A 20216-nucleotide genomic window follows, 5' to 3' on the forward strand; every position below is an offset into this window, starting at 1 on the left:
ACATTTCCATAATTTTCTTCTTCATAAATGGAGGTGAAGAGAAATGCAGCAATACATATGATAGTATCTTCAAAGGCCTGAAAAAAATATGAGAAGCCCTTTCACTTCTTAATTCCAGAGGCTTCAGGGGGAATGCAATCACATTTTGACATGTTATTATGAGAAGTGTTAAGTTTGGGGGTAATTTAATTCTTAATTTCCAGGCTTAATGTGTTTAACATTTTAACCTCAATGTTTCATTTAGCATAGCTGTAGAAAATTTTACCTAATTGGCCCCCTAAGGGGGAAAATTGTCTGAAAATAGGGAAAAGTGCTATATTTTAACAAATATTTTGTCCCAAAATACAAGTATATTTTGTATCTAATGAGGCTCAATCTCTAGTCTCACAGTGTGCATGAATTCCTCTCTTTCTTTCTCTGTCTCCCTCTGGCATCCTCTCCCCTCCCTCACCCTCTCCCTGGTCCTCCACTTCCATTACTCCTGTGACCTTTTTTGAAGTTATAAATGTAAGTAAATGATTTAGAAGTTAAGAAGCCACTGGAGGTAGAACATTAGGTTTTTAATGTTATCCTTAACTATAGCATAAGAATAAAGTAATTTTGGCTAGGTTCTTTTAGTAACATCCTTTGAGTCACTCTGTGATAATATTCAGGATGGAGCTGTATGTTAAAAGCTCACTGAGTTGACTAGTTGGATTCATCTACATCAGTCATTCTCAACACTGGCCATTCATCGAATCACCTGGATGCTCTTATAAAATACTGATGCCCAGGCCACTCCCCTAGAGATTCTGATTCACTTGATCTGGGTTCCACACACTGGTATTTTCAGCAGTCTCCCTGGGTGATTCTTACGTGCAAGCAGAGTTAATAATCAGTGTTCTACAGCGTTGCCTCGCAAGGCGTGATGGCTGGACTAGTAGCATCATTATCACCTGGGAGCTAGTGAGACATTCAGAATCTCAGGCCCCACTCCAGTTCTACCTAATCAGGATCTTTATTTAAATAAGATCTCCAGGCGATTTGAGAAGCACCCATGTATAATTTCCATTGGCTCTATTAAAAAAAAAAAGTATCACCTCAATTTGAGGCTAAATCTGAGGCCATGACAGCATAAGTTAGATTTGCAAGCTAACCAGAAGGTAGATGTTTGTTCCCAAACCTACTGCTGGCAGTTGTCTCTGTATTGTAATTGTAGTATTATTGAAATACCATAAACACCTATACGTACGTAATAGATAAACCAATGAGATGGGAATGTGAAAAGAAATCATTTTTCTTCTAATAAAAATTAAGTTGAGGGCTTTGGAAACAGATGATAAACTCAAATTGCTGAAAACTATACTCTTAAATTAGATGTCACTAAGACAATGGTAAAATGTGACAGAAAGCAAGGGACAAGAATGATCCCTCTTCAGATTACTTGGCGAGTATCTATCTTGTTTCACTTAAGCAAACAAAAAATAGAACTTATAGGCAACACATTATATATTTATTTATATGATCAAGATTATAGTGAAGAACAATCTAAGAATCCATAGTGAAGAAAAATATTCTTCAAAATGTTGAATGTGTGTGGATGTGTTTTTAATTAAAATATTTAAGGTAATACTTATTGTTGACTGTCATTTCTCACTTTGAGTTTTTTCAGACTGGACCAAATTCCTACCCAGATAACATGGAATACAGAGGCTCCTACTGAATATCTATGTAACTGTCCCTATTTGAACATTAATTGTATTTTTCTTTTTCCCTAGATCTTTTTTCTTTTTTCTGCATAGTAAAATGGTTTTCAAGCCTACCTGCACCCAAGCAGCTTTGAAAAATAAAGAGGCCCAGAGCCTACCCTCAGAGATTCTTATTATTATGCAGCTGAGTCTAGAGTTTTAAATATTCTTCAAGTGATTTTAATATGCATCTGCAGTTGAGAACTGTTGGCCCAGTAGATTGGGAGTGTATAAATTGGTTATAAAGTCAATTTATCATAAACCAGTTCCAGCTTATATAAGTATCCTGATTAGACGTTCTTTAGTATCTGGTCCTATATATATTATTATGATTATTATTCTATTCTATTTTCTGAATGTATTAGAGTACTCGTCCTCTGATTAAATAATACTAAAGCCTTCCTCCTTCAGTGCTCATTTTCAAATGTTCCTCCTCTGAGAAGCATTTCCAGCTACATCGTCATAAGACGTTTTTCTTCCTCTGCGTTGTGTGGAGTTGCTGTGTGTCTGTTTCCCACGCTGGGCTGAACGCTCCTTGAAGGCAGGGAGGCACCTGCCTAGTACAGTGCCTGGTGGACAGGAGGTTGTCATCAATGTTTCTCATTTCCACTGGGTGTTGCTACTCTTGCAGCAAGTTTTTATGAAATTATTTTGCTTCTCTTGTTTAACCTTTTGTTGCTTTCTGCTTTCCTTTCTCCTGCTCCATCTCAGTTTATACTTTACAGTCTTTCTGTCTTCTGCTGTTTCTGTTAGCAGACAGAGGGACCCCTCAATTAAGAGGCCCACCAAAGTGTGGTCCTTGCTGCCAGCTGTGAAAGTATTTGCAGCAGAGGCAGAGGGACAGAGTGAATGGTTGCTTTTTTTCCTCAAAAGAGAAAAAAGATTTGACCAGGGAGAAGGAAAGAAAAGCACTCCTCTGGGAGAAGGAAGTACTCGAGCTGGGTACTATCAGCCAAGATGGCCTGTGGAGACAGCTTGGCTCCGGTTGGGCCACGTGGATTTTTATGAGAGGCCTCTGCCATCATGTTCTCCTTCTGGGTGTGATGGAACCAATCAGTCCTTGTACAGGCTTTTCAGTCCTTGTATGGGCTTTTCTTTCTGGTTGTTGTCATGGCAATGTTCAATTGTCATGAGCTGGTGGGTGTGTCACTTAGCATGCTAATGTATTACAATGAGCATATAGTGAGGCTTACTGTCCACTGGAAGTCAAATACTCTGCCATCTTGGGCTCAGTTGATTCTAACCAGTTCTTGTTTCTTCTCTTTAGATTAGAAACTTAGATTAGAGTAATTGGTTTCTATTTGAGGGAGGGGTAGGGGTATGATCCTGGGGCATCAGCCTTGGTAACAAAAATAAAAGTTGCTTTTATTCAGAGTGCCTGCCTTCTGGTAGACCCAGTGTACCCCCACCACACACACACACACACACACACACACCAAAAAAGAAAAAAAAAAATCCAAAAATTCTGATCAGCCATGAAAGTTTTAAAGGGAAATGGAGTAATCTCAGTTAATTGTTGAGATAGGCAGTCAGAGTCATCTATAGGCTTGTCTTTATATTGCCACGAATGCTGTATTTTTCTCCAAATCTTCATCGTGCTCATTTTTCTTATTCCCAGGAGATTAAATGAATTGATTACATTATTAGTTTTAAAGAATCGATCCTATCGTATGTAAGCTAGGATCAAAAATAAGGCCAGTGATGGAAAGGTAGTTAAATGAAAAGAATTTCAGGATATATCTTAAATGGGTAAAATTAAATTAGGGGCAAAAGCACGACATTCTTCCTTCCAATTATAGACGTGGCCTTTTTGCTGTGATCTTCTAAATATCCAGTTCTTGTTTTCCCAGTACCTAGCCCTCTAACTCAAAGGCTGATCTGGAGAGGATGTTAGAATTTTTGCGTTTGTTCTATTCTGGAAGTTATTTTTAGCCTCCTTTGCCTCCTAACCCCTCTCTCCTGCTAGATTTATGGTGTTTCAGGGCCTGTTCTCTTTGTGGAAGAATAGGCTACTGACCTAAATTAAGGCCCCCTAGGAGAAGCCCTCTTTGGTCCTTTAGAAGCCCAAGGACCTGATATTTATAGACTGGGAGGGGAGGATTGCACATCTGCTCTCAGGATCTCATTTCCTCAACTCTAATATTAGTTTTGCAAACAACGAAGTTCCCCAACAATTAATGAAATTTGGTTAAAGGAAACAATCATGTATAATTAATGAATTTGGGAATTACTTAAACACTCTGAAATTTCGATCATTTAAAAAGCATTGACTCATAGAAATTGGTTTTATGTAGAGGAAGGGAAAAATTTACCAACAGATTGTCCAAGTGGACTTTCATTGTATGTGTTGCCTTGTATTATTCATGTTGATAAGTTACTGCTTGGACAGTAGCCAGAGACTTTTTCATTAACCGATAGACAAACCTGCTCCCATTTCCAGGTTCCAGCTCTACTCAAGTGGAAACTAAGCTGCCATTTTACAGCAAGGGCCAACTATTTCGGTGAGACCCGATATATAGGACCTTTACTATAAGAGGCAAAATCAAAGGATAAGGTCAAATGGAAAACGTGAAGATTAGAGAGGGACAGTTGTCTTTTTTTTTTTTTTCCCCTGGCTTTTCGTCAAACAGGAAGCTGGAAGAGAACTTACAAAACAAATTCAACAAGCCTTTAGAGTTAATTACCCATGGCCAGTGCTGGGTGCTGAATACAAGATTCAAAGACATATAAGACACTCACTGTCCCTGTCTCATGTTGGAAAGATGAAAAAAGAATACAAGTAACTAGAGGAAAGGAAAAATGGATTCAGTGCTCTAATAGAGATTTAAGCATTGTAAAAGAGGGAGAAATTAATTTATAGCACTTAGTGCTCAAATCGTTTATTACAACCATATTGTTAAGAACTGACTCTGAGTGAGTGCAGATTTCAAAAAATGGCTGTGGGCTGGATAAATGCAGTGTGGCTGATTGGAGTCTTTAAAGAATATTGAAACACTTTGAGATGTTTTTGTTTGTTTGTTTGACTCCACGGAATCTTAGCCTGCCTCATGAATGCATTTATTGAACATTCTTTTTAAAAATGGATAATAAAACCATCAGTATATATAATTACAGTTAGTGAGATATGTTCTCATCCAACAGCTTTGATTTGTGTATCACTGACAAATAACTATCGTGTTGGCTCAAAATGAAATAACTGACATTGTACATTGGGTTTCTAAGAGCCCTCCCATAAGAAATCAAGATTTCAAAAAATATCACATAAAAACCACTGCTGTATACAGCTCTGCCCTTAACAGAGAGCTTAAACAATCTAAAGATCACCCATACCTGGTGTTTTCAGAGAGAATTTTAAAGAAACCATAAGTTTCATTTCTCACCTAAGTGAATCTTACTGGCTTTCTTCTTGGCATCCATAACTTTTAATTTTATGCTGTATCATTTTAAAAGGTGTTGATACCAGTTGGGAAAGACTAGACTCATGTATTTTCAATCCAGTAATAAAAAGGAAAAGCTAAATATCCAGTGGATGTGGAAATGTTTAGAAGTGAAATCTATGTCTTTTTGCTTTTATATTCTAAAATATTGTTAGATAGATTTGAATAATTCTTTCGAGAAGGGTTTGCAGAAGTTGTTTTAAATCTCATTAGAGGCATCTGCATTTTCTATTTCTGCATTAATGACCAGTAAATCGGGATTTTAGTGTGTAATTTAGGGCTTTTAGAGTTTTACTGGCTTCTTTTGCTTATCCATTTCTCAGTCTGTTCTGTAAATTCCTTTTCACCTTTTTTTTTTTTTTTTTTAACAACTGATGACTTTCAGATTTGCCTCTGTTGCATTTCCTGTCTTCCTATTTCTTGTTAATTGTTAAAATGGCGGGGGGGGGGTAGTGACACGAAAATAATTCATATTAATTGCTTTTGCACATTCTCTCATAATTATGGTGCTAGTAACTGTGTAATTAGTAATCCATAGCCTTGGTGAAACATATATACCAATTGTAATAACATCCTATTGAATTTTCTCTGAGTTCTAATTAATGTCCCTACCTATGGCTGAATAGGCTGTTCACTGGATGACTCTGAGTGACATAATTCACATGATGTGAATGGTACCCCCTGGTACCAGCGTATACCAGAGTCATAGTAAATATGCATTTGACATTGGTTGATATTAATAACTTAAGAGTAGCCACAGTGCTGTGGGTGAGTCTGACTTCATGGGGGCCTAGCTTCTTAGACTGCAAAGCACTAAGACTGTGTGAATGAATACCATCTCCCTAGAAACTTCACATCTTAGAACATAAACATGTTATATACTCAGTAAATCACTTAACATAGATCTTTGAAAAAGCAGCCTTGTGGCCATAATTCTGCTTTAAGTCAGTAAATGATTTGGACATAGGAATTCAGAGTTATAGCATAAGAAATTTAATACTGTGTATACACACACCAGCACGTGCGCGCACACACACACACACACACACACACACACACACCCCAAAACTAGGAAAGAGATGAAGTCTCTGACTATGAACACATGAATGCAATTCAGCTAAAGAAGAAGTCAATACAGCAGAGTGATTTTTCCTTTATTGTTTTGTTGAGGAAGTGATTTCTTTTACTTTACACCCTGCTGGGAAAGGGTAAACAGGCAGGTACGATTCAGTTAGGGAATTCTAGAGACTTTCTTGCAGTCAATGTAGTAGCCACAGTGAGTATTACTATCTTTGAGGCTTGGTTTCTGGAACCTGCAGGGACTGGCCTTGGTTAAAATTGGGGCCGATGCCTAATCTAATTCCTCTCCTCTGTTCTGACACTTGAGCAGCCCAGGGCTCAGTTCCTTCGTCTTGCCTTCTGCTTGCCTAGGGACCTCATTTCGATAAGTTACCTGGACTTTTCCTTCAAACAGATCTGAATTAAAAAAAAAAATCCTCTATTTTCCCTCTTCAGAATTTATCTGTTCTGTGTTCTACTCTCTCATGCCTTTCTAGTCAACCTATCCTTGTAAACTGTTCCTCTTTGTGGTTTAAATTGAATTAATAAGAGAGCCACGTGTGCTGGGTGTTGGTTTTTCTTCCTGGGCAGCCCGGGTTCCCAGTTCCATTCTCTCTCCTTCTCTGCCTGGCTCTGTGCCCCAGGAGCTGGACTTCTGCAGACCGCATCGCCCAGCTCTCTTGCCAGCTGGCTTTGGGGAGGGTTTGCCCATGGGAGGCCCTGGCAGGAAATTGGAAAGCTGGAGGAGAGAGAGTTGGCCATGTTTGTTCCCTGCCCCTTCCCTGCACTGGGCTGGGTTTCTGGCAGTACCTGTGTTTCTCATGATTTCAGCTCCCACCAGGCTGTCCCGCCTTCAGAGCTTTAGTTCAACTTGGGCTCCAGTAAAACCATTTCCTCTCCTTGTCCCTTAGCCCTACGTGGTGGTGACTTGTCGTTGCCAGAGCCTGGGTCCTTCTCGAGCCCTTGTTTGTTCCCTCAGCCTTGATCCAGTCGTTTCCTCCCATTTTACCACTCAGTCTCCTGTGTTTACATGTAACATGAATTTCTTAATTATAGCACTTTAGCTTGGCATTTATTATAGTTAGTTGTGTACGAGTCTGTCTTCCTTACTCAGTAGTGAGGGGATGAATCATATTTCTTTCTTCTTTGATTTCTAGTACCTGGCAGACTACCAGGCATGTAGTAGGAGCTCAGTACATGCTTGTTAAATGTATTAATAAATTAATATGACTTTTATTCCTGCAATCTACTCCTTTGTCCCAGAGCCATCCTAATGGTATTTTCAGGATTCTTTGTAGTATATTTTTAGGAATGAGTGTAGATTTCTGAGTTTCTTAACACTTTTACCCTAAAGAGCCTAGGGAAGTCATACCCTGTTGACATTACTAGGTATAGAATTATGGAGAGCCACAGCAACTGATCAAAAAAGAAATGAGACAGATATCACTCACTCTGAGTTCTCTTGAAGCCAGATTCACCCTGTTTGTGCTCATTGCTTGAAAGGAAACGAACCCATTGTGATCTCATTCGCTTTTGTGTTTCTCCCTTTGCCAAGCTCCATTTGGTGCCCTATTGTCTCACAAGTTGCCTATTTGAGTCTTTTGAATTAAGAGTTTCAAACAGAAGGTCCATCTGCTCCGCTTGAATATTAAATTATCATCAGACTTTGTATAAGAAGAATTTATCCTTGTGTTTTTTTCGGTGTTTTCTTTTCCTTCTGTTCTAAGAAAAAGACTTGGGGCATCAGTTTTTTCCTTCAACATACCCTTGAACTTGAATAGGCTGCAGTTATCAAGTTGTATAATATAATAGATAGAGGAACCTTTGACTGGCAGGTGCTGAATAGAAGTAAGAAGGTTTTATTTATTCTCCTTATCTTATAAAATGTGGTACTTATTAAGTATAATTGAACATACAATGCGCCAGATCCTGGTATTGTGAGGTCACTGAATCTCATAAGAAAAAAAGGCACACTCTTTAGAATTACATGTTGGAGAGATATATTTTACAATCAGGTTCATTAAGTAAATGCGCATGCTATTTTAATTCATAATATGATAGATAGTATGCAACTGACAATCTGTAGTTTCATTTTGAATATTCATGAGTGAGCAAGCTTCAGCCAGTTTTTAACTAATATAATTTATGCCAGTAAGTTGTATTTGCTTCCAGCAAGCTCCAAAACTTTAAAATCAATTTGCCAGTAATATATATTATGGAGTAAAATTTGATAATAAAAGCTGAGTAAGGAGATCAGTTGAAGATGGTATTTTAAAAATATGCATGCTTTCCATTATTTAAATGTGCACCTTTTAAATAGTTAACTTTTCAGCAAAGATGAAAGTTGGGTTAAATATGAATATTTGTACGATATAGATTCAATATTATTAATAGAAGTATGTCTAATTCATTATAAAATTTTAAAGATAATGGGATATGTAAATTCTGAGGAGGGACTTTAACTCACACAATGGAGTTAAAAGGAAATGTACTCACCCATTTTGTCAAATCCATGTGGTTAAAATTGAAAATTGGATTTAATAAGTAGGGCTAACAGACTGAGTCCTTTCCTATTGGCTGATCACTTCCTCTGGTCTTTTGAAGTAATTAGCTTGGGTTGACCTAGGTAGTGTGGAACTCCAAAGCATCTACAATATCGAGTACCCTTTGAAAGAAAAACAATACAAATTCATGAAAACAAAAGTTGTTTCAGAGTCTTAGAAGGATTCTAAACCAGAGAAGGGTACTGAAGGTTAAGCTCCACTTTAGGGTAAACCTGTCTCTATTTAGGTGAATAGTCCACATGGCTAAGTATGTAACATTCTCTTCAAAGCAAGCAAACGTTTCCGTTGGCTAAATGTTTGTGTGGATTGTAAATATTTTGGATGTCTCAAAAAATTTTGATACTTTCCAAGCATTTTCGCTAATTAAAAATGTTTCCCCTATCGAATCTGAAGTTCTGTTTTAAAAGTTTATTTAAAGGCGCACATCAAGACTTTTCAATATCCTAAACAGGGCACCCAAACACACGTGTACTTACAAGTAAAATAATACCAACCCGTGAAACATAAAGTCTACACATAAGTACTAAAATTAAAGTAGTTTCTTTCTAAGTTTCTGTTTTAAAATTCTGTAATGGTATTTAAAAAATGAACTTGTTTCATATTTGCATTGCCCTGATTTGTAGCTGCCCTGAGCACCTGCTTAAGCTACCCTTAAGTGAGACCTCATCCCACAGGCAAGTAATTGGCTTAGAGTCTGTTTATTGGCACTCCTTTTTTCAGAGTTTAATTCTGACTTACCATTGCCCCCCCCATCCTTTTTGTACCTTATTTTAACTCTCTGAACTTAACAGGCATGAAAATGACTTAAGCCTACATGTGCCATATACTAGATTGAATTTAGGCTTATAGTTACTCAAACACATTGAAAAGGCATAAGAACATGTGAAATATTGTTGCAAGAAGATCTGAATGCCTGTAAGCTATTTTTCCTAATGTAAAATCTTAAAAAATAAACATATGTATTTTTTTATTCCAAAGCTATATGCCAGTTTCAAGGACGAACCTACTTTGAAGGAGAAAGAAACACGGTCTATTCCTCTTCCGGTGTATGTGTTCTGTATGAGTGCAAGGTAAGAGAGCTTTTCATGCATCTTTCTAAATTCTTTCCTGTCTATAAACGCAGTAACTAATGTTTCTTTAAAATCTCACCATTGTGATGCCTTTAAAAGTTCTAAGGCAAAGAGCAAGTCTAAGATATTGATTATAGTTCAAAGGTATAGAAATTATTTTTGCAATCATGTAAATTAGTGGTTGTAAAGTCATTTCCCCAACAAATAAAAATGCTCTTTTACCAAGTTAAAGTTTTATGAAGTAGTCTTTTATTTTCCAAATACAAATTGGCTCCTTGTTTGCTGTTTTGAAGAAAATGCAGATAAAGGTAGACTCAATCTGTTGTCTGTCTTGGTTTTGACTGGTGATAAATATCATTCAGTCCAATTAAAGACAAAACATAAAAAAAATAAGCTATTGGATGGAGATGAGACTGATATTGATCTTAATCCTTTTGGGAGGGATCTTTTAAATGATTTGAAGGGGAATGCTTTATAAATGTACTACCATGGTCTCTTGAAGTTTGCTTGTGAAGCAAATGTAATTCATTTTCACTCTGTTTCTTGACCTGCTAGTTGAAAAGCTAAATATGTTTCATAACACTTTTCACATTTACCTTTCATAAAGTATAATTTTGTATTCCTTGACCATGATGTTATATTTCAAGCCATATTTTATCTGAAGGAAGCTGTTTATATATATAAAGCTTTTGCTTTAGGGTTCATTTACATTTGATCCTTAATTTTCTTCTTTAAATACCTTCTGTACATGCTTATGGGGGACATTTTTGTATGTATAGGTTATGTAGAAAATTAATAGAAGTGATTGACTCTGCTGGCAATAAATCATGAACATTCAAATGATTGTTAAGTGTTGGGGAAAGTAAAATCCTCAGAATTTTGCCAAGATAAATTGAATCTGAAAAAAGCCAGCTACATACAGCATGCATCTTCAATTGGAAGACATTTGGGATAAGCTAGGAGGGGAGGTAAAGAGACAAAACTGTGACAGATTTGATTTCTCGAACATGAAAGCTCTGATTTCTTCATGCCCATTATAAGGTATTCTAGCTGCTGCTTTGGGCTTTAAATCAGCTCTCCCACCATGTAGGTTGCCATCTTAAGGATAAGGTTGCTGAGGCACAGGAACGATAACACGAATTGCTGAAGCTGTATTTCACGGTGGCTTTTTCTCTCTGCATCCCTTCACCCATGCTGTTATGAGTGGGAGTAGGTCCCACTGTAGATATAAGGATTGGAAGACTTGGAGTGAGATACAGTAACACGAAGGAAATCAGAGAAAAGTCACTGCAAGGAAGGTGGAAAACTTTTGTCAGTTGGTTCCTAAGTAAACTCTAACTTTGAAATATCAGCCCTGAGTTTAAAAATCATGAGAGCATTTGAAGATTCTCCCCTTAGTGTGTGTATGTGTGTTCTTTTCATTTGGCTAGTGTATTCCATAATACTGATAATTATGATTGGGAAATTTATTTGGATATTTGCCTATTTGATGTTAAGATACCTATAAAGTGATTTTATTTTAAACTGGGTTAGTGAGAAGTCTGCATATAGTCAACTGTGCAGGTACTTAGTAAATATTGGGTGAGTGATTGAACATTACTTTTTATTTACTCAGGCAAAAGGTACCATTTCCTACCCTCTAATGCTGTGCTATGCAGTAGAAGTATGATGCAAACCACACACATGATTTTTATTGGGCTAAATTTTATATATTCAACCCCATTTATCCATAATATTATCATTTCAACATGAAATCAATATAAAATTCTTAATGAAATATTTTACATTCTTTTATTATAATAAGTCATCAAAATTTTGCCTGTATTTTGTATTTACAGGGGTCAAGAGCTACATGTAGTTAGTGGCTATGGATTCTACTTCACAGCAATATTGGATTTCCATATGCTTGTGTAGTTCTCAGCTGCATTCTTGACATTAAGGACTCCTATTGTTTCTTCTCCCTTCAGGCCCCTGAGCTTCTGTATTTACACCTTTACATAATTGACAGCTTTCTCAGGCTTCCGTCTTCTGGGCTGTCAATTCCAGTCCTTCTTTGTTTCTTTATTGTCAGTTTTGTGGTCTTGAACATGTGTCCTGGGGGGTAGGGGGCGAGGTCTGTGAGTTTAATAGTAACATAGAAAAGCACTGTGGTCCTCAAAGTAGGATTATCAGAATGAACATTATCATCCAACCAAAGGAAAAATAGCATTTGACTCCACTGTATATATATCTCCTGACATTTTCTTGATAAGAGATTATGGTGATTTGGAAAAGGTCCTTTCCATAGACAAGCCAGGAAGAGGGGGATATTGAAATGAGTGTTTCTTTAGTAAAAGCAGTACTTACAGCGCCTGAGGACTCCAGCCCAGGAGGCGGCCTCTCAGATGGCTCTAGACTGCTCCAAAGCGGTAGGGGAGGGGCCAGGGTATATAGGAGTTTTTGCAACAGAGACCAAGTAGTCAGAAAAATCAAAAGATGACTGTTAATTAAAGAAAACCATATATCTCAGGTTAAGGAATTTAGCGCTCTTTTATGTATGGGAAGGTACAAAGTTCTGGGCTCATTGAAATCATTCCTTTGGTAAGCACCTTAGCTAAGGAGGGCCAGTATCTGGCTTTTCCCATCCTGAGTTCCCTCAGGGGGGCACTGTTGTGGGTGGCTGCAGAGGCCAGGCTGCCTGCTCGTCTGCATTGGGAGCTCACTCTCTGGGGCGGAGGTAGTGGCTGATGACTTAAAGGCCTCAGCATTCTTTGTTCACTGATATGGCCGGCAATATTTTTCATTCACAGTTATTAAAATGGAAACCTTCAAGTTCCGATGGGTTTCGTTTTTATTACTTATGCACTGGTAAGCATCCCTCGTTCTTGAGAGATTGAAGGTGGACAGTAAGAGGTCACATGCTTTGAGGGCCACGCTACTCCGTTTATCAGCAGTGTTCTGTGTTTTGTTTTCTCCTTGAGTAGGATTTAATCTACTTTGGCTGCTAGAACTATAATCATTTTACACTGATTTATTCATTCATTCAGGAAATTCTTTGAATGCTAACTATGTGCTAGAAAATACACTAGACACTCATGCACAAAAGAGATGTGAATACAGTCCTCATTTTCCTTATAGTTCTGTGAGAGACCCCCCCTCTCCCCCCCCAGTATTCCTTACTGGACTCATTTGCGAGAATCTGTTCATAACAGCTTAGGAAACTTTAAAATGAAAGTGTTTTAAAAGTTCAGTTTTTGTTTATTGTTTTTTTCCAAAGTGAGCCGTTGATCGAATTCAAGCCGTATCTTTGCCACAATTGTCATCTGGATGTGCAAATATGTTGTAAACTAACTGAATCTTTCAGGATCACCCTGATGTTTGGCAGATTGAAACTATGGCTGCAGTGTGGTTTGCTCCCATTCCCAGAGCTGGCTTGTCAGTTTTAAAATGGCTTTCCAGTTGTGATTTATGTCATTTTGCAAGTGAGCCTGTGACCTGCACAGAGGTTCTCAGGATGAAAATTTTACTCTCATATTAAAAGAGATTTTCAGATGCTGGATCTGGAAACTTCTTAGCCAGTCCTAATTAAGTTTGAAGCGTTTATTTTCTGTTGTCTAACAGGAGCAGACCATGAAGCTGGTGGAGAGTTCAGGCTGTCCCACTTTGGACTGTCCAGAGTCTCATCAGATTACCTTGTCTCATAGCTGTTGCAAAGTTTGTAAAGGTAAGACTTTTTAGTAAAGTAAGATTTCTGTGCATGAGTCATTCTAGGAGGGTAGTTCAACTGACATGAAATAGAAATTTTTATGAGCAAGTTATTTCCAAAGACTGTCGAATTGAAATCTAGATGCTCTCATGAATTTCTGCTGGGTGTCTTCTATCTGACTCAAGTTCCGGGACCTCTAAAAACTTCTGTGTCCTGGTTCTGAGTGAGCATGACATTGGCGAAAATATGTACACAATAGGGCTGAAATATTTGATTAGTTTTTTTAGGGGTGGGGATTTGCTTTTCTTTTCTCTTCAGTTTTTTTTTTAAGTAAAGTATAGTCGACTTACAATGTTGTATTAATTTCTGGTGTACAGCATAATGATTCAGTTATATATATATGTATATATTCCTTTTCAGATTCTTTTTCATTATAGACTACTACAAGGTTTTGAATATAGTTCCCTGTGTTATACAGTGGGACCTTATTGATTATCTATTTTATATATAGTAGTTAGTATCTGCAAATCCCAAACTCCCAATTTATCTTTCCACTCTACCCCTTTCCCCCCGGTAACCATAGGTTTGTTTTCTATGTCTGTGAGTCTGTCTCTGTTTTGTAAATAAGTTCATTTGTGTCTTTTTTCTTTTTAGATTTCTTTTTAGATTCCACATGTAAGTGATACATGTGGAATCTCTTTTTGTCTTACTTCACTTAGTATGACGATCTCCAGTTCCATCCATTTTGCTGCAAATGGCATTGATTCATTCTTTTTTATGGCTGAGTAGTATTCCATTGTATATCTACACCACAACTTTATTCAATCATCTGTCGATGGGCATTTCAGTTTGCTTTTATAATTGACTTAGCATAATTCCCATCTGACTACTTCACATCCCTCTCTTCTCATCCAGTCTCCTTCACTCATAGACCTCTGTACTACTGAGAAGAGAGAGGCCATCAGATATGCCTCGCTTGTTCTGTGTTGCGTCTGTGATGACAGGCCTACAACCAATAAGTAGAGGGGACTTAGATATTTAGTTCAATATAAGAAAACAGTAAAATTTCAAGTATTCAGAAACGTAGTGGGCTGTCCAGGAGGCAGTGAGTTGCGCATCATGAAAGGTTCTTAAACTTGGTAGTTTGTTATAGATTCAAGTATTAAACTGAAGGATTGATTTTATGGAACGTTTTATGATCCTGCCAACCATGAAATTATATGTGCCTTCCTGAATTATCATGAAATTATATATTTGTGAACCTACCCCCTTCCTTGGACCATGCACCTTGAGGACAGAGGTGGGTCTTTACATTCATCTCTGTATTCTTAATACCTAGTATGACACCTGGGGTATAGTTGGGGCTCATAGCTCATGTCATTGTTACTATATAACAAATTACCCTAAATGAGCTCCTAGCCCTTGTTACTAGTATCTTTATTGGTGCAAAATCAAGCTTAAATAGAAAAAATAAGAAAAAGAAATTTTAAAAACACATACTTATTTCATTTTGTCTTCTTTTAACCTAATCTATTAACAGGAGGACATAAGGACCCCCCCCCCCCCAGTTTTGAGGAGGGTGGTGCAGCTTTTTCATTTCCTTTTTAGCTCCTTTTTCCATTCATTCAATTAAGAGTTCTAAAATCTCAGCTCTGTCAATAGCTTTTTTTCTTTTTTAATGTTTCTCCATGCATGGGAACTACACTTGGGGAAAAATCAGAATTATCCATCAGCTCGCAAACAATACTGATATGAGTTAGTGTCCTTTTAGGCACAAGTGATAGAACACCCAGTTCAGCTGACTTAAGTCACAAATGGAACACGCGGCCCCAGGAAGCCACTTGATTCAGATCTGAAATCTTGCCCCTTTGCTTAGATGAATCTCTTCTTTTGTCTTCTCTGAGGTGGCTTTCTTTTCAGGCTCTGTGTGTTCTCAGGTAGACCCCTGACATTCTTACACTCACGTTATTGTGATACTCAAGTAGGTGGAAGAGAAAGTTCAGTATGGTCATGAGTTGAACAAAAGTCCCAGTATTGAGTTTCAGTCATCTGCATGAGCCCAAACTGGATCATACGCTCAGGACTGAAGAAATGATTGTGTCCAGGCCAATGGGATGCATTGATCGGTGTGACCTTAATCTGTGAGCAATAGAATCCATTTTCCTTTAAGCACCTAGGCTGACAGTAGGGGTGAATGGTTCACCCGAAGTATGACTAGGTTCTTTATTCTGTTTTGTTTTCTCAAAAAGGAGACAAACCAACAAATATCCACCTCAAAATTATTGTACTCTTTCTCCTGGTTGTTATGTATGCCCTTCATTTATATTGTTCTTACTCATAATGTTTGGTATCCACCTTCCCTGCTTAGTCAGTCATACAGAAATGCATATTGCTTTTTTACAGAAAGATCTAGTACGCTAATAAAAGACACAGAACTTCATGTAAATTTGAAAAGCCTACAAAAGGAATAGAAAACTTGGTATCCTTCTGGTTAAAGTCCAAAGGAGGAAACAAAAAAGAAAGGGTAGATTGTGTTAGATCATTGATCTATGCATCTGTAATATATGAATTTTCTCTTATGACAGGTATCTCAACATGTTTGGTTTATGGCTTATTAGTAATACTCTAATTGCTTTAATTATTAATGAATACTATACTATTATGCTTTTACAAAGATGATCTCATTTGAACCTTACATTTTTGTGAGGTAGATATTATCCTAATTTTACAGGTGAGAAAACTAAAGGTGTAGAAAGGTTAATTAGCTTACACAGCTAGCAATTTACACAGCCAGTAAGTGGTGGAGATCAGATGTAAATCTGGGTCTTTCAACTCCAGAAACCAAGCACAGATGAATAGAAATGCAGCTATGAAGGCAATAGGACTGTGGTTGATTGCCAACGCATGCTCTGATTTTTTTGAAGTTATTCCCTGTAGATTGGAAACATGTCCCTTTAATTGAGTCTGAATTTTCTACCCATCGGTAGTGAGCCTTTTGACCCTGGTATTTTTGTATCTAAGTAGTGAAACAACCAATAGATTCAATCGACTTATTTGTTGAGAGAATAGATCAAAATAGCTATCTGACATTGTTAAGAGTAAATTAGAATTTTGGCAGAATTTTCAATGTTCAAGTCTCTGGATTAATTAAAAACCTGCATCTGATTAAAAATAAAGTACTCCCCAACTGAACCTAAAACAATGAAAAGTAGAATCACATTATTATCTTATAGTTGGAAAATTCTTACAGCAATTAAACACTGCATGCTGAGTGTGTGCATAATACTTGATGCTAAAATGAAGGGGTCGTACCATTACCTGAGCAGAACTGGAAGTGATCGTCATAGAGGTGGCATATGGCGTAGACAGTGATCATGGATTGGGTGATCTGTGATGGGAGAAGAGAAAATGCAGTGAAGTGAAAAGTTGAAAGAGAGCTTTGAAAATTACAAACTTATGAAAGAAAAAAACACATCAGAAACAGTACCTGTTCTCAGTCACTGCCCTCTGAAAGTTGCTTGAAATATTACAAGTGAAATTATACAAATTTAGTGCTGTGTTGATACATGGCCTCTTAATTCTTGGTGTATCTTAAGGTGTGGGCCAATATTTTTAGTAATTGTGTTTTAATTTACAATAAATATAAAGTGATTTTTTGGAGCCTTTTCATTTTAGGTTGATGATGTGCTGAGCTATTGAGATAGAGAATGAAGGCAACTTTTTAGCTGAAATTTTTCCCCCTCAGGCGTTGTAAAAAGACACTGGAATACATTTTAAGAAATACAGTCTCAATTAAGCTACTTAAAGAAGAAGAAAATAAAAAGACCCTAGGGGAAAACATTTTTAACTCTTCATCTTCTTAAGAATGAACTTTTTACTTCTAAATTTTCAGCCTTAATCATGAGAATATAGACTTTGAAGAATCTCGCCATGAAACGTTAAGTTGTCAAGTGATTTAAATGCTGTTATTAACTACGTATTTTTCTGGTCTTCATATGCTTCTATTTTATTTTATTTTTGTAGAAATCACTAATTCTTTTGATTTTTTTTCTCTCCTTTTTTATGCCATCACCGTATTTTGAGAGCCTCACCCTTCCTAAGGATTTATTAAGTTATACAAACAATATTTGACTATATATTGTAGTTGTATTTCATGAGACGTATGTTTTAACTCTGGGGTGATGATCAACATACTAATTATGGGCACAAACCAATTGGAATGGACACCAACCACTGTGCTGTACCAGAGTATACCTACGGCTGTGATACAGTTTAGTTGGCCCTTTTGTTGAATCAAGTCATTCTACGGTAATTTGATAACAAATAAGATGAGACAATGTAGAACTTCCATCTTCATGATTTGCTCAAGTAAAAATCTTTTCTTGGCTGCAGATAGATGAATTTATTTTGAGCTATAAGAAATGTATTCTCCTAGACTTCTTTTTTACATAGTGAAATAGTAATTCATTAGGCAATGTAAAACTAGATAGAAAATTTATGCATCAGGCAATTTGAAAATTGTTTGAATGATGTATAATGACATAACTTCCATTAAATATGGATTCCAGTGTTCAAGCTTTTCATTTCAGTGTTTTAGATGACCTTTGAACAAGGGATTCACTCAGGAAAAAAGAGATCTTGAGAGATTACACATGATTGGTGTGAATCTTTGTAAAATGTTCCATTTTCTTTCCTCTCAGAAAGACTTTAGAATCTGTGAAATCTTTGTAATTCACAAAAGTTTTCTTTTGAGTGAACATACTTTGCCTTGCAGATTTCCAGAGAAAATTAAAGTTGTAATTTTCCTTTTTTTTTTTTTTAACACATTGAAAATTTTGTTTTTTAGGGATGCCAGGCTGTCTGTCATTTCTCAAATACACAATGTGCACATCTCACCGGTCTGTATTACTCGTTGTTATTGACAGTGTTCAATCACTAACTCTCAGATCAGTTTCCTTCCTCAGTGCATTATCTTCTATATTGTAAATCTTCATTTTGGACTCCAAGAATCTTTCTTTGTTTCAAGTATTTGGAGGACTAATTAGAATATTAGAGACTAAAGATAGCATTTGTCAGAAACAAAGGAGACATAAAATTAACCTCAGGTAGGAATTAATTGAGTTAAACACATAAAAACACCTTTTTTGCGCACATAGCATGTGGTTCTATAAACACTGGATGAAGAGACCAACTTAACAAATCATTTAAGGAAATACAGATTCTAAATCAAAGGAAGATATTAGGAGACGAAGTTTATTTGCTCTGTCATAATTTCATTTATCATAAGAAGTTTCTTTTTTCTTGTAGGTTATGACTTTTGTTCCGAAAAGCATAACTGTATGGAGAATTCTGTCTGCAGAAATCTGAACGACAGGGCCGTTTGTAGCTGTCGAGACGGTTTTCGGGCTCTTCGAGAGGACAATGCCTACTGTGAAGGTAATCCTTGTAATGATGTGGAGCTTGGCTGTATCAATTTCCTAGGATTGCTGCGTGCAAAATTTATTAATTTCCCAGGTTGTCAGGTTGATGGGCCCATTAAAAGCAGTGAATTTAATTTGAAGCATATTAATCAGCTAAAAATAATTATCTTTCAAATTAAAGTTTTCCAGCTATCTGCTATATGTCAGACTAATAAGCTAATGTGGCTGGTTTCTTGAATTAGGACAATACTTCCGCTGTGAAATTGCCATTTTCATAATTAGATATTCCAGATAGTTCACATGTTGACGTGATTACTGTGGCTTGCAGTTAGAGTTGTAGTCAGATTTTGCTGTAAAACAAAAATTTTTGTCTGTTTGTAGACAGTGTTGTATAACAAAGACAGTTAATTAACAGGAAGGTAAAGTGCCCACTGATATTTTTGTTTGCTACTGTCAGTAATCTCAGTGTTTGTATTCACGTTCTGTGGTATACAGAAAATAGCTTCAATGGAATAAATAGTTTCCTAGTCATTTAAAAAAATCTAAACGAATATCCAAGATAGTTTATTGTCTCGTTGAAACCATCTCAGTACACCGAGGAGGCCCCTGGCATTCACAAATACTGTGGTTTCGACTATTCATGAAGACCCTAGAAGTCCATGAAATGTAGTGATTTATAATTTCCTTGAGGCACAGATTTGAGTAATTCTCATTAATTGTTGACTAGCTAGTGGGTCTTGCAAGCAAGAACACTGATATGGTGGTATTTAGGCACTTGGATGGCTCTAGACTTACCCTTTCCAAATGTCAAGAATGTGCTATCAGTTCTCGGAGATTGTGTTTGGCTACATGATGATTTATTGGTCCTTGGGAAAACAATTTCTATTGTTTCCCTTAGCTCTCAATACATTTTCTCTGCTTTGAAAATTGATAGTCATTTTTTAAATTGACTTTTGTCGCAGTGTATTCTTTAAGTGCTTCTGATGCAGTCCTAAAGAGACTATTCCATTTTTGCCAAAGGAAAGACATATGGCTTCCCTTCCCCATTCATCATGCAGATTTATTAAAAACTCCTCATTTTGAAAGGTTTTATATTAGAAATGAACTTAAACTTACTCAGTAAGATAATGTATTTTCACTATTATTTGAGATCTCTAATATATAATAAATTCCACTGATATTGTTGATATGTATAATATGAAATCACGATATAAATTCATGATACCTCTTTTTGAACCTTTATTTTATGATCAT

General features: G+C 36.7%; 1 protein-coding gene across 3 annotated transcripts in view; it reads left to right on the top strand.

The window, feature by feature from the left end:
- Nucleotides 1–20216, top strand: part of NELL2 (neural EGFL like 2) — a 287493-nt gene that overhangs the window by 112005 nt on the left and 155272 nt on the right. For 2 of the 3 annotated variants that reach the window (XM_032493267.1, XM_014564018.2), the window contains exons 11-13: nucleotides 9766–9857; nucleotides 13458–13560; nucleotides 18850–18978. The exons of the other annotated variant lie outside the window; for it this stretch is intronic. In XM_032493267.1, coding sequence (XP_032349158.1) covers nucleotides 9766–9857; nucleotides 13458–13560; nucleotides 18850–18978 — 324 coding nt within the window. The remainder of the gene's footprint in view (nucleotides 1–9765; nucleotides 9858–13457; nucleotides 13561–18849; nucleotides 18979–20216) is intronic. 3 annotated transcript variants of the gene reach the window in all.

This window comes from Camelus ferus, chromosome 12 (assembly GCF_009834535.1).
Source record: "Camelus ferus isolate YT-003-E chromosome 12, BCGSAC_Cfer_1.0, whole genome shotgun sequence".
Classification (NCBI taxonomy): domain Eukaryota; kingdom Metazoa; phylum Chordata; class Mammalia; order Artiodactyla; family Camelidae; genus Camelus; species Camelus ferus.